We start from the raw sequence: 15,219 nt of genomic DNA on the forward strand, positions 1-15,219 counted from the left end.
GTGTACTCTAGAATAAGATAATTAATCAATAATAATACTCATTTTAGCAATAAAACTATAAAATTAATTAATTTTAATAACATGCGTACCTAAGGCATTATCGGTACGGCGTACTAAAAGTACGGTGTACCGGTACTGTACCCTTTAGATACGCACGTACCTGACAGGTACGGTGGGTGTGTTCCCTTTTTACTGGCAGTGCAACCATCATAACGTCACAATAGTGCACTGCCGCAGCCGTTCCAAAATTGCTGTGGCACTGCCAGCACTATTGTAACGTCGTATTTCGGAACGACTTTGCAGTAAACTGGCAGTGTAAACAGACATAGATAAACGTACTAAATTGTCAATAAATTTTGAACGAAAACAACAGCGATAGTTCTTCCGAAGAAGATGAAGTAATTATGGGATCACTAATTCAAGCAGTTTGACCTCGTGTTTAAAACTATATGGACACAGAGTTAATAAATATTCAGATGTGGAATTAAGAGTCATTTTCGATAAAATGAATATAAGTGTATCAATAATAAATATTCATTTTCGGTAAAATGAATATATGTGTATCTTCTGCAATTAAATATAATATATATTTTTTTTATTTCCTGGATCGAATATTTTGATGCGTTGTGCTTCTTTAAGCGACGCCATATTGCACTGTAACTGCTTCACCTCGAAAGCCACAGTAGTCGCAGTGGCAATATGGTTATTATTTATGACGTCATTGAGAGAACTAGACGCTGTCGCAGCGCGCTGCGTAGTAATAGCAGAACAATTTTTCAGTGCTGCTAGTACTGGCAGTGTAAATCGGAACACACCCTAAGGCTGGAGTCCCATGAGGTGTATTTATCCCGTATCGCGTAACCGCGTAACCAATCAATAATCAGTAAACGGTCAAAGCTAGATTTTTTGCCTAAATAATTCACTGGGAATTATTTAGGTAAAAAAAGATCTAGCTTTGACCGTTATAGGCCTGAATATGCTTATACTTATAGTGTTTAATTTTAATGTTATAACGACTATTTTCAGGTTAGGCAATCATACGCTGTACTTTCACAGTACCAGTTATCATGTATATCGTCTTCGACTAGAGGTCTCCACAGTCTCTCTCCTATCGATAATGATACGCCGTATTGATATGGTACGGGTTATGTACCATGATATACCTAAACAGTATGCAGCACAGGTACAGTGTTGATACGCTGCAAAGCATAAAGAATAGACTGCGCGATCCGTATTTAAGTAATGTATCAAATGTGGTCGACAATAATGAGAAAGAGGGACCGTGGGAGACGGTCAATCTCCCTCTCATTCTCTCTCCCATTACACCACTGAATGGAAAGAGATAGAAATGGCCGTCTGCCACGGTCCCTCTCTCTCATCCCTATCGACCATTTTGACACATGGATCGCGCAGTCCATTCTCTATGTCTTTAATACACTGTACTATAATATCATGTACATTTTGTACTGCTACCGTACAGTTATGCCGCCACCTTGTGGTATACAGTACCACATATACAGTAACAGTACGTGGTATCTTGTGGGTTGGTGCGGGTATCGCATGCTTGGTTATCTGGATAAATTTAAGGGGATGCTGGAGTGTACTGTTTTACCATTAATTTTTAAAGACTCTTTTCTCTTAATTATGTTTATGGATTGAAAAGTCTCCACAATTAAAGTATTGACAACAACACAGGTTGCCAGCTACAATTTAATACGAAAATGAAAGAAAATTAAAAATTGTTTTGTCACCGGCTTTTGCAGTCAACACTCGTCACAATATGTGTTGCATATAAGAGAGTTTCAGATTTTACCTGTTATTAAAATAAGTAGCCTATAGAAAACCTCGAAGAACAATCCTACACTTTTAGAAACGAGGTAGGGGCTTTAGTATAAGAGAAAAGAGTCGCCGAAAATTTCGTCTGTATATTACGAGTGAAATTGACGTGAAGCCATGAAACCGAGCAGTATTGTAGTTGATCTCTTTCTAAGAGATGGCGTTGCAATATGTTAGATAAGGACAGATGAATGCGTTTGAGCGAAACACAACGATATGTAATAAGTATAAGAAATGAATGAAAGATGTCACTATTATCGAATATGGAATTTAAAAAAGTCTGTACTATTGACCTTGATTAAGTTCGACCGTCATTCCAGCATGCCCTTAAGCAACCTTGCGACGAGGACCACTTTATATACGTTAGTTGAATGTAGACATATTTTTATCTTGTTTTTACTTTTATGTTACTTAATATCAATTGTATCACATGTGCATTAAAATTTGTTTGTTTTAGCTTGTAGCTCATCTTATTATATTTTGTTCTAATTGATATAATCAAAATTTTCTGGTGGGTCCATTTTCAACCACACATTTTTTTTCAGCGTAGATAACGAAAATATATATAGATATGTCTATGCTTGCGTAAAGTAGCACATAGACAGAGATTATTGTGCTTAATACAATAGTAGTGTTCGGCTATCAACAGCCAAACAGGTGCGCTTTTTTGTTTTCGTATATGAAAAGTAAAATTATTAGGTGAATATATTATTTGGTCTACGTAATAATTAAAGCAATTAATAAGAAGAAAATGTGTTTTTAGATGTTAATAATTAATGTATTTTTTAACTTTAGTGTTCAAGTTGCTATTTTATCTACAGTTTTTCAGACATATTTATGTTTCATCAACACCGATATGGGGCTTGCTGAGCTCAGTATTCCATAACAGTATTCCATAACTCAGTTGCTTAAGTGAAATTTGTCTTTATCGATCCTTTTTATTATATGTTAATGATTAAACATATACATATTTTACGATTCAATTATTATTATAAAGAGTAAAGATTATAGTTTTTTTAATTATGTTATTTTTAAAGCCTTCAAAAAGAGAGAGTATTACAAATTATTATATTTAAGATGAAAATAATAAAAATTCGATTAATATGTACATAATCCTTTCATATTTTTCATAACATATAACCTCATTAAACGTTATCTTCATGGCTCAACTTATCCTTCGAGGATGCTCAACATGCCCCATAGGTGAGACATATTGATTCACTTTGCATCCTTATAATTAACGAATTCTCATATTTACGAGATATATTGAGGATTTGAAAGTACTTCATTACTGAGCCAGATGAACATGCACCGTTTTAAAGCATTTACCGTTAGTCTATCGTAATTGTGTGAAGGTTTATAAAACTTAAAGTGAGTCATAACTAGCCTCGCTCTACACTAATACGTTTATTATAATTATATAATTATATAAATAATATATTTCTGTTTTTTGAAGACTGACCAAACATTTGATGTCTATAATCGAGGTAGTGATGTTTTGTTTAATAATATTTGGCGTAGCTTGCTTAGCCCTAAATTTGTTTCAAGTAAGTTTTCTGTTTCGTATTGTAATATATGAAAATGCATACAAATACTGCTCCGAAATAATATATATTAACAATATTGTTTAGTAAGCAGATAGTCCAATAACGCCAAAGTTATAAATCCTCAACAACAAATTTTGTTATAAATAGTATAAAAAGTAACGAATGTAATATATAGTGAAAATAAAAATAATATACAGAGGAGATGCATTGTATTAGAAAATTCAATAACGTTGAAGATATATAACATTAACATAAATTTACTAATACTTTTAGAACTTAACGAACAAAAATGCTGATCTTTATATTCTTTGTACGATCTTCTTTTTCATATTCTAAGAAACATGTACTTTTTTACTCTTTGTGATTAATATACAGTGATGGGAGAAAGTTCGGCAACGGTCAAATATCTTGGAAAATAATGCTTATGGAAAAAAATGTTCAATACAAAAGTTTTAGTATATCAAGTGGTCTATTATATGGTTATGTTGAAATGACCTTCATGTGACCTTGAAGGACACCGTGAAGGTCAACTTTGAAATCTTAAATGGAAACACCTATTTTCTTTTACATATCCTTAAAGCTGGTGTCAAGACGTTTCCGAAACACTGGTTACAAACCCTTTTTGCTTGAGATCTTCCTGAGTTACGAACCTTTAAAGTTTAAGTATCGCCGGCGTGTTATCTAAGGTATGCGCGCGCGCGCGCGCGCACACACATACACACACACACACACACAAACACGGGCGCACAAGACTCACTTTGATCAAGCATCTCGAAGAGGTGGATATCCGACCGTGCCACCTCCACGCAGTATACCTTAGATAACGCGCCGGCGATACTTAAACTTTAAAGGTTCATAACTCAGGAAGATCTCAAGCAAAAAGGGTTTGTAACCAGTGTTTCGGAAACGTCTTGACACCAGCTTTAAGGATATGTAAAAGAAAATAGGTGTTTCCATTTAAGATTTCAAAGGTGACCTTCACGGTGTCCTTCAAGTTCACATGAAGGTCATTTCAACATAACCATATAATAGACCACTTGATATACTAAAACTTTTGTATTGAACATTTTTTTCCATAAGCATTATTTTCCAAGATATTTAACCGTTGCCGAACTTTCTCCCATCACTGTATACTGCAAAGCATTTTTCTAATTTTATATAACTTCATCATTATTCTTAGATTAATAGTAAAAAATGAAGTTATATGTATGCACACACATATGCAATAGATTTATTATCTCCTTTAAATTTGTATTTTAGATATGTCAGATTAGTTTATCTGAAAATACTGTCAACGAATTTTGTTTACCATTGATGTATGCGGTTGTCATTATTTTATGTATGTTTCTATCTAACAATATCGGACAGAATATAATAGATCACAATAATTACGTATTCTCTACTGTGTAAGAAATATTTCAAGATGAGTATACGCATGTTTGCACGGAAAGAATGATTTTGCTAAAACTGAGATAGCCAAATGGAGTGAGCTTTTTCATGTGGTCGATAATTATTGAAGCAAATACTTTCGACAAACTCGGAACAAAGTGATCGAGACAACATTTATATTTATCGCGGATTCACGATAATTCGAATTCTGTAACACATCGATGGCTACATCAATTTGCTACTCGTAAAAGGGACAATTTGTGATAGCAACTTTACAATAACTGGTGTTGTTAAGTTGTTATTTGTAATTAATAGCAAAAGTGTTCTTTCTATGTGCCTTTTAAGAATTGTTTCGGCAGATGTAAAAATTAATGTAGTTGCAAAACAAATTAGCATAGCTGAAAATAACTAATAAGAGTTTCTTTTGTCAATTAGCAATTCGTTATCTATGCGTAATTTCATAGGTACAACGTTCAGTGGTATAGAGCTCCGTTACGTATACAGAGAATGATACTGTTTCTATTACAAAGAGAAACTAAGACGTTTACTCTGAATTTAGGTGGAATAATTGATGCATCTATGGAGTGTTTCGCCATGGTAATACAATATCCACAATAATCTATATAATACCTATAACCACACATCATATTACAAATAAATATTGTAAAAAGAAATGTTTTAATTGCAGTTAGTAAAGACTTCGGTATCTTATTTCACTGTCATATATTCTACGCTGTGACAAAATAAATGTGAATTTATTAACAGAATGATAAAAACATATCTAATGAAAAAACGAGAGTACTCATATTTAGATAAAATAGTTTTATTTTAGGTTATTTTAGATTATTTTTTGAGCATGTAGTTTAGCTATAAGATTTAGTTAAGAAAAATATAATTAAATTAAAATTGTTCAGATAAAGATGTTAGTACGTTAGATCGTCACAATGTATTCAAATTAAGTATTCTATGTATTTATACTTAAAAAAATCACGTAATTTCAATTGTTGTAGATATTGGTTTTAAATAATTTTTTATCTGCAATTTGCTGTCGACATGTTGAACATTTTTCTCCTAAATAATATAATAATTAAAATATTTAGATATTTGAAATTTTCGTCAATCAATAACACAAAAAATATAAAAAGATAACCATATCACTATTAAACAATATTTCTAACTAGATAATTAATGCATCAAATTGTTAAAAATATTAATTATTCTGATCGCTAATTGATATTTAACAGTATGTCATCAATTTGATGCAATTATTCTTAAATTATAAACTTTACCACAGGCAGATCCAATATCAAAGTTAAAATTAAAAGGTATTCCTCACGAAGATCAAATGTGACTTATGAGAGTGCGTAGAATGAAGTTACAAAATTGAAAAAAGTGGGAATGCGCTTAACTTTTCTGAAGCTTTTCAATAGCTTAATTTCATGAGACAGACTCGTCCGCTGTGTTATGTTATGCGACAAATCGATCCGGCATAATGTTATAAAGAATAATAGTACGCGGATCATTCAGAAATTTTCTGAATCCAATTCTGATCTTATAGCGGATTGCACATCTAGGCATTATAGTCAATTAAAAAATTTGCGTTAAAACAGTGATACTGCCAAGAGCCCCGCGTCGCGTACACTACTGTGAGCAGTGTGACTAGTGTGAGCTCACTCCATAGCTCGGACCTCGGACGACGCGATTGCTATAGACTCTCCCCGCTCCTCACGGCCCGCGCGCTAAGTTATCGGTAGGCGTATACACTTCGCAGCACTGAACTCTATGACACTGGAATGGGCATCGAGGAAAATTCGTGGCCGCAATTGATCAGTCGCCATTTTGATTCGGTGCGATATTTGAGCGAATCAGAAGCGTTCGCGCGCGCGTTGCGATCGATGTACTATCGATGTTTGGAAGTCTATATGGATACGGATGGTATATAAACAAATATAATGTCACTTCAATTATTTTTACCTATGAAATGAAAGGCCCTTTTTACTTCTCTGCCCACACCCGGGCACACAGCATTTCATGTTGATGTTTTGTAGACAGTCACGCGATTTTATAATCCTTCAAATATAACCTCACACACAATAATCTTGCTGACATATGCGTCTTACTTCTTCTTTGAGTGAGAATATGCAGAATATGAAAGTCTAAAAGAGTAACATAAATTGCGCGTTTGAAACCGGTCATACTTTCCAAAAATGATGACGCAATAATATGTCCGACACGTCGGTAGACGATCACCGTCTCATATGCGTTCTTACTAAAGAACACTAAACGTAAGTGTGCATGAGCACCTGAAAGCTTCTCATTCGCTCAAGCATCTGACCCAGCCAAAATAGCGGCTGATCAATTGCGGCCACGATTTTCTATGCTTCACAACGGAGATGCCAATTCCAGTGTATATATAGTTCAGTGTGTAGTCGTCATGATTTTATGTATGTTTATAGGCAATTATTACGCATAGAATATAACAGATCACAATAATTACGTACTCTCTACTGTGTAAGAAGCATTTCATGATGAGTATACGACTGTTTGCACGGAAAGGACGATTTTATTAAAACTGCAGAGATAGCTAAATATAGTGAGTTTGCTGTCACATTGTTGATAATTATTATTGAAGCTAATTAATTTCGACAAACTTGGGACAAGATGATCGAGACAACATTATGTTTGTCGAGAACTCACGTGAATTCGAATTCTATTAGAACAGCAAATCGATGGCAACGTCAATTTACTCGTAAAAAAGATGATTTGTGGTAGCAACTTTATTATAACTAAATAGTGTTGTTAATTTGTCATTTGTAATTCATACTAAAAGTATTTTTTCTGTGTGCCTTTTAAGAATGGCTTCGTCTGTAAAAATTAATGCAGTTATATGAATATTGCAAAAAGAGATGTCTTTTGCAGTTAGTAAAGACTTCGATATCTTATTTTACTGTTATATATTCCACGCGATGAGAAAATAAACATGAATTTAATAATAAAATAAGAACATAGTTAATGAAAAAACGAGAGTACTTATATTTAGAAAAAATAATAACATTTTTTGAGCACGTAGGTATCTAGAAATTTTGTTAAGAAAAAAAAGTAGAGAATAAATTAAAATTGTTCAAATAAAGATGTTAGTACATCACATCGTAATGTGTTCAAATTAAGTATTGTACAGGGTGTTACAGATACATACTAGGCAGTACGACGGGTTGCGCGGCAAACTTTGCATGGCCAAGTGTGGTTTAATAGACAATGACAGTGACTTTATAACATAAACTTTATAATATAAATAATAAAACTTTGTAGTATAAACTTTATAATGTATAAAGTCACTGTCATTGTCTATTAAACCACGCTTGGCCATGCAAAGTTTACCGCAGATACAGTATGTATCTGTAACACCCTGTACGTATTATATTTCAAACAATCACATAGTTTCAGTTATTGTACATTATTTTCAAGTAATTTTTTACCTACAATTTGTTGTCGACACGTTGAACATTTTTCCTAAATAATATAATTAAATTATTTAGATATTTTAAACTTTCGCCAGTTAACAACAGAAATAAAAAAAGACAAGTGTATAGTCACTAACAAAGTGTTGTGCAAAGTACTTTATTTTCAGTATGTTACCTATGTACATATACAGATACTCTGGAAAAAATGTACCGAAGTATAGACACAGGTCTCTTAAAAGTACTTAGGTATACGTACTTTTATTTTTAACATAAAATTTTAAATAAGTGCATTTTGACGACAAATCTTTGATATTATTTTGACGTCAAAATGATGACAGCTTGCTTGTTAGGTATGATTTATGTATTTCACCAGCACATAATACTTACTTATTATATATATATTTTATATGTATACATAGTATGACATATGAAATAAAAAAAAATAACATTTATAAAGCCATTAATTGGTCTTATTAAAATAATCCATTTATTAACATTTACTCATTAAAAAATAATACAATGAAATGTATATGAAATGCTCAAATAAATTAAATAAATTAATGATGCAAAGTGCCTACGAAGAGCCAACACAATATCTGAGTGTGTATGTAAATCTATTAGAATGATAACATAAAAAAGAAATCATAAACTCTTTGACCTTAATTTTTTAGGTCATTAGTACAATTTAGGTTTTTAATGTTAAATCAAATAAAGTTGAAATAGAAATCACGATCAAAGTAACAAAATACATGTAACACTCTGTACAACTTGATGTAATAAATTGACTTAAAAATATCGATGCTAATATCGAAATTGATCTCCTAAATGTGATGATTTTAAAACATAATACAAACTTGTTACAAAGCTCTTACAAAGCTCTCTTAATGCAGAAAAGTATCATCAAAAATTGAAATATATCCAAATATAAAGGTACTGGTACACAAGAAATGATACCTAAATATAAGTATCGATATCAGAAAAAAAGTATCTTGGTACAGTTGCTAAGTACGAAAGTTTGTACCTAGTTACAGTACCTACTGCACAACACTGGTAACTAATAAATAATATTTTTAACTAGATAATTAATATATCAAATTGGTAAAAACATTCATCACGCTGATCGCTAATTGATATTTAACAGTATGTATCTGTCATCAATTTAATGTAATTATTTTTAAATTATAAGCTTTACCAGGCAGATCCGACATGAAAAGAGTTAACACTAAGAGATATATTCCTCTCGAAGACCAAGTGTGACTTATGAGTGCGCGTATTATAATGAAGTTTCGAAACGAAAAGAAGGAAATGCGCCTGCGTAACTTTTCTGAAGTTTTTCTATAGTTTAATTTCATGAGAAAGACACATCCGTCGTATTATTTTCAGCAACAAATCGATCACGTATAAATTATGTTATAAAGAATAATGGTATATACGCGGATCGTTCAGAAATTTGCTGAATCCAATTTCGATCTCATAGCGGACTGCACGTCTGGGCATTATAGTCAATTAAGAAATTTGCGTTGAAATTTGTGAAAGAAAGACGTTATGAAATATTTAATCGACTAGTAGAAAAAGGTGGGGATGAGCATACCCTCATCGATATCTTGTCAGTAATGTTCTGGAGCACGTAGAGAAATGATCCGTTTGGAAATTCAGTATTTCAATCTTAATAAAATTCTATTACTAGCTATTGGTTTGTGGCCCTATCAACAATCTATCCTCGCTCGATTTCAGTTTATTTTTCTTTCTAGTATTTTGACAGCAAGTATTATATTTCAAGTAAGAAAATAGTATAAATGGCATCGTATTTTATTTTTAACCAATTAATCTCATACATGTATTACATGCAGTCCAATTTTTACATTAAAACTATATTGTGATTATTTAAAGTCTCGTATTAACATAAATAAAAATTAAATAAAATAACTATTTGCAGCTGACATCATTTATAACTTTAAGATGTACTTTTGATCTTGTCGCCAAGGTTGTGTCTTCCGCTTCTTTCTTTGCTGTTTACTTGATAAACTACAATTGGTTTTGCATTAACATCAAAAGTGTAAGTTTCGAATATACAATAAATTCGTAAAATAGAATAAATCCCTAACCGACAAATAAATATTTATTTGTCGATAAGGCATCAAAACATATATAAAAATATGTTCTATTGTATACAAAGATAATATAAGAATGTTGCTGGAACAACAGGTAAAAAATTTACTAATGCAGCTTCAACGTATATACGACGAATTAGAGGATGAAAAAGAAATAGCTATCATAAAAAAATATGGATACAATGCTAAATATTATACAACTCTACTTACGGGTAAAGCAAGATTATTCATGTGATTTTATTTTCTAATCTATACTATTAAAATGTTAATAGAAAAAAAATCAGTTTTGAGATATATATTACATAATTATTCTTGTCTTAATAATTTTTTTATATATACAGGGTGACATCAAATTTTGGCCCCACCCGTCTTGAGCAGGTAGAGCGGATTAAACTGAGTCGAAAAGTCTTCTACCATTTTGCAGTTTTCACAATAGTTAACGAAATATTAACGTTTAAGATAGTCGAATACGCGCGTCCACCTGATCTACTATTGCCGAAGGTACGGCCCACCGATCGCACGGCGCACGGGCCGCGAGAAGTGGGGATGGCTTAGCAGGCGCGCCGCGTCGTTCGAGCTTAAAACCTCAAGCGGAGAGCACAGACTCTTGCATAACGCATAACACGTAATGCATAAGAATATGTACCAATCGAAGTTCTCCGTTTCTTTCCTTTCCATGTAATAGAGAACTCTGGTTGGTTCAATTTCTTATGCCTCATGTGTTATGCGTTATGCAAGAGTCTGTGCTCCCCGCTTTAGGGCTCTCACACATGAAATGCATAATAGAACATAAGCATAACATAAGGCCGCTAAACCAATGAGCATCTTATGTAAATCAATATGGCGACATTATGCTAGATGCTCATTGGTCCAGCAGTCTTATGTTAAGCTTATGCTCTGTTATGCATTTCATGTGTGATAGGCCTTAGAGTTAGAGCATGGTGGGAAGGATAGCATGGTGTGCGCAGTTTGCAACCTTCCTTCTCTGAATCTTCGATTTTTCTATCTATGATTGTCGATAAAAGCCAATGCTTCTTTCCTTGTTTGACACACATCATAACGTATCTTACAATTAGATTCTCTTTCTATAGAAAGAGAAACATAAAGTGTGTTAAACAAGGAAAATTCAGTACCAATTTCACGACACGAAATAAGTCGGTATTCATAATCAATTCTTGCTTTTAAGACGGTCTTAAGTACAATCTTAAGATGCCATAAGTCAATCCGAGGACTGTATTAGCATCTTAAGACATTATTTAAGACAGTTTTAAAAACGGACTATGAATATCGTCTCATGTTTAGCGTTTCACAGTTGGCAACTCTTAGGCTTTTATCGACATTCATAGATAGAGAGGTCGGAGATTCAAAGAAGGAAGGTTGCAAACTGTGAACACCATATTATTCTTTTACCATGGCTTAAAGGCTCGTGGTGGTGTGCGGGGCGTTTGCCCCACTCCCCGCGCGCCGTGCGATCGGTAAGCCATACCTTCGGCAATAGTAGGTCGGGCGGACGCTCGTATTTGACACTATCTTTAAACATTAATATCTCGTTAACTATTGTGTAAACTGCAAAATGGTAGAAGACTTTTCGACTCAGTTTAGTCCGCTCTACCTGCTCAGGACAGGTAGGGCCAAAATTTGATGCCACCTTGTATATAGTCATGAAACACAAAATTGATTATTCGGATAGTGCGTATATCAATAATTTTTTAAAAGCGTTGTCCAGATTTAAAAAAATATGGTTTTACACATGCATTGCTACACTGATAGATTATATTTATAAAGAAATAATATACAACAACGGCACATATATAATAAGTCAGGAAGTTCAAATATAACTAAACTGATATAAAATTATGTAATTGAACGTTTTGTCTTTCTGTTTGTGTCATCTTCAGCGTGTGTCCACAAAGATATATCTATTTGTGAACGCAAGCTGAAAATTTCTTAAAGCGAAAACCAAAACGTCCAATTATATTATTTTTAAATCAATTTGGTATTCATTTATTATTGAGTTCGAATTACTGCAATCAGAAAAAAGTTTTGTTGATATGTGACCAACGAAAAGCTTTTCGTTGTCCTAACCAAAATTTGGTTATGATAATCAAATTTTTGTTAGGATAACATAAATTTTTGTTAGTCACATATTCTAACAAAAACTTTATGTTATTCTAACAAAAATTTGATTAGCATAATCAAATTTTGGTTAGGACAACGAAAAGCTTTTCGTTGGTCACATATCAACAAAACTTTTTTCTGAGCGTGCGCATGACTTGTATTGCCCTTGTTGCATGCATTGTTTTATTAATTTTGTGAGCCTTATTATTACATATTTTATTTATATTTGAACACCTAATTATAAACCTATCAATGTCATAATGAGTGCATAGAGCCACAATTTTTAACATTCGGATAACAGCTTCAGGAAATCATTGATACAATGGTGTATTATTTGAACAATTAGTTTTGTGACTATATATGTATAGTTCAAAAAGTTTGTAAAGTATTTATTGTGTGCATTTGAAGAAATCAGTAAACATCTTTATAAAACAAATAAAATTGTGGAATAGTTATTTAGTATATAAGGGCAATATGTATCCCAAATAACAAAATGACGTCTTTAATGTCATTAAGAGTCACATTACTATTTGGAACATGTACATGATATATGTAAAACAAAATTTTTAAAAACAAAATAGTAAAAATTTAAATAACTATTATCCATTTATGCTTTTTAGTAGCTGGGGTTTGTGGAATAATTGTATCTATTATTTTTCAATGTTGGACGAATATGTTTGATGTTACTTCATCAATAAATGTATCTCAGCCACGTCGAATACAATTTGTAACGGAATATTTTGTCGATCAAGAAAAATATTTTTTCTTAATTTTATTACACGTAAACGCAGCATTTTGTATAGGAACAATTGCAACAATAGCAGCAGGAACAATGCTCATTGGATATCTTCAGTTTATTTTCGGAATGTTCAAAATTTCTTGGTACAAAACAAATTAATATAAAATAGCCACAAACATTCAAATATTGTAGAAAAACTATTACTATTTTAAATTAATTTATATAGATAAAATTTAATTTTCTAAAATTTTCGAAAAATTATATGATTATTTACAGTTATCGTATTGAACGCGCAATAAAGATCCTTATTCCGCAAAATATTATTTTAAAAAATAAAATTTTAAAATCCGAAAATTTAATATGCGCTGTAGATATTCATCGAGAAGCAATGAGGTTAGCATCATAAAAAGATATGTACATGCGATATATACAATAATATTTTAATGTTTTTAAAGATTATCTAAGTATTTGGTAACTAGTTTTGAGATAATGTTCCTCAGTTTAACAGGAGTCTTTATCATTTCCTTATGTTTCAATTTTCTTCGGGTAAGTTTGATATTTCATTTTTAAATCTATTTTTGAACGAGCAATGGTCATTTTCATTTGTGTTATTCTAACAGAGAACTTATACTGCATTCTATTGCAACTTTTTATTAATCAGTATTCAAAATAATTTTGCATAAATATATAATTTTAATTCTTATTAAAGAAATAAGACTTAACAGTATAAAATGAGGATTGTTAGGATATAAAAAATTCATTGCAGTCTTTATTTCTCGTAGATCTTTCAGATTGCGTCGTCCGGAGAAGCTGTTAGGGAAGCTTTTCTTCCTGTTATATTTATATTTGCTAATATCATGTACTTATTTATATGCAACTTTTTTGGACAAAATATCATAGATCACAATAGTCAAGTTTTCATTACTGCGTAAGAAACTTTTTTTATAAGATACTGATAATTTACTGTGTGGATGTCTATATAAGTATATATTAAAAGTAAATTTAATTAAACTTAATAATTATCAACGTAAAATGATAAAAAATAGTTATGAATCCCTCCGTTTTCCCCACAAATCAACGATTCCGTCCCTACAATTTCGCAGATACAGCGTTCAATGGTATTTAGCTCCTTTGAACATCCAAAGAATGATACTCTTCTTATTACTAAAAGGCGCCAAAGATTTTACTATAATTGTTGGTGGAATATTGGTTTCATCGATCGAATGCTTTGCTACGGTAATAATATATAGCCTTCGTTTCAATATATCTATGTATAATGTATATTGTAAGCAGACAGAATAAAAACTGGAATGATTTTAATTTCAGTTGATAAAAGCTTCAATATCTTACTTTACTGTCGTGTTATCTATGCAATGACGAATATAAATTAGATATAAAATGTGGAAGAATATATCTTCAAGAAGAATGAGCAATATTCATCACATGTAGAATGTAGACAGTCTATTTCTCTCTCTCTTAACTATAACATTAATTTTCCAAAAAATTTTAGTATTAAAAGAGACACAAAAAATAAAATAATTATTTAATCCAAGATAGTAATGTGTTAAATCTCTTTATTCCATCAACAAAGCACATGTATATTTATTAAGTATATTTAATAAAACAAATTATACAATTATCTTTCTTCCAAGTTTCATCTTCATTTTTCGTGCGTGATATTATCACTTCAAGATAAATAATTCATTATTAGTATTACTGCTTTCTTTATAATTTTGTTTAAAGGATGATTAAAATTTTTAGTATTAAGGGGATGCTAGAGTGACGGTTGAAGTTAATCAAGGTCGATAGTACAGACTTTTTTAAATTCCAAATTCGACAATAGTAACATCTTTTATTCATTTCTTATACTTATTATATATCATTGTGTCTCACTCAAACGTATTCATCTGTCCTTATCTAACATATTGCAACGCCATCTTTTAGAAAGAGATCAACTAAAATACTGCTCGGTTTCATGGCTAAACAGTCATACATCGTCGATTTCTCACGCGCTAGAC

The 15,219-nt window shown here is 31.8% G+C and overlaps 3 protein-coding genes across 3 annotated transcripts in view; all 3 read left to right on the forward strand.

The window, feature by feature from the left end:
- The window catches only part of LOC108760176 (uncharacterized), a 7,216-nt gene extending 3,749 nt beyond the window's left edge, over nucleotides 1–3,467 (forward strand). The window contains exon 3 of the mRNA XM_018505977.1: nucleotides 3,293–3,467. Within this exon, the coding sequence (XP_018361479.1) occupies nucleotides 3,293–3,467 (175 nt within the window). The remainder of the gene's footprint in view (nucleotides 1–3,292) is intronic.
- Nucleotides 3,468–3,672: 205 nt separating this feature from the next.
- LOC108760177 (uncharacterized) lies at nucleotides 3,673–5,511 on the forward strand. Its single transcript, XM_018505978.1, has 4 exons — nucleotides 3,673–3,693; nucleotides 4,644–4,789; nucleotides 5,237–5,369; nucleotides 5,461–5,511. The coding sequence occupies exons 1-4, from the start codon at nucleotides 3,673–3,675 to the stop codon at nucleotides 5,509–5,511; spliced, it is 351 nt and encodes a 116-aa protein (XP_018361480.1).
- A 7,624-nt stretch (nucleotides 5,512–13,135) lies between these two features.
- On the forward strand, nucleotides 13,136–14,578 carry LOC108760178 (odorant receptor 49b-like). The gene is made up of 6 exons (XM_018505979.1): nucleotides 13,136–13,344; nucleotides 13,478–13,594; nucleotides 13,657–13,747; nucleotides 13,984–14,129; nucleotides 14,305–14,437; nucleotides 14,528–14,578. The coding sequence occupies exons 1-6, from the start codon at nucleotides 13,136–13,138 to the stop codon at nucleotides 14,576–14,578; spliced, it is 747 nt and encodes a 248-aa protein (XP_018361481.1).
- The last annotated feature ends 641 nt before the right edge of the window (nucleotides 14,579–15,219 follow it).

Source organism: Trachymyrmex cornetzi, unplaced genomic scaffold (genome assembly GCF_001594075.2).
Source record: "Trachymyrmex cornetzi isolate Tcor2-1 unplaced genomic scaffold, Tcor1.1 scaffold223, whole genome shotgun sequence".
NCBI classification, from domain to species: domain Eukaryota; kingdom Metazoa; phylum Arthropoda; class Insecta; order Hymenoptera; family Formicidae; genus Trachymyrmex; species Trachymyrmex cornetzi.

Bases quoted from the DNA above. Each gene is read 5' to 3' on its own strand.
- LOC108760178 (XM_018505979.1), top strand. From the start codon at position 13,136: ATGTTTGATGTTACTTCATCAATAAATGTATCTCAGCCACGTCGAATA. The intron at 13,595-13,656 runs GTTAGCATCATA...ATGTTTTTAAAG, and splicing joins ATTCATCGAGAAGCAATGAG to ATTATCTAAGTATTTGGTAA. The intron at 13,748-13,983 runs GTAAGTTTGATA...TATTTCTCGTAG, and splicing joins TATGTTTCAATTTTCTTCGG to ATCTTTCAGATTGCGTCGTC.
- LOC108760177 (XM_018505978.1), top strand. From the start codon at position 3,673: ATGCTGATCTTTATATTCTTT. The intron at 3,694-4,643 runs GTACGATCTTCT...TTTGTATTTTAG, and splicing joins TGCTGATCTTTATATTCTTT to ATATGTCAGATTAGTTTATC. The intron at 5,370-5,460 runs GTAATACAATAT...TTTTAATTGCAG, and splicing joins CTATGGAGTGTTTCGCCATG to TTAGTAAAGACTTCGGTATC.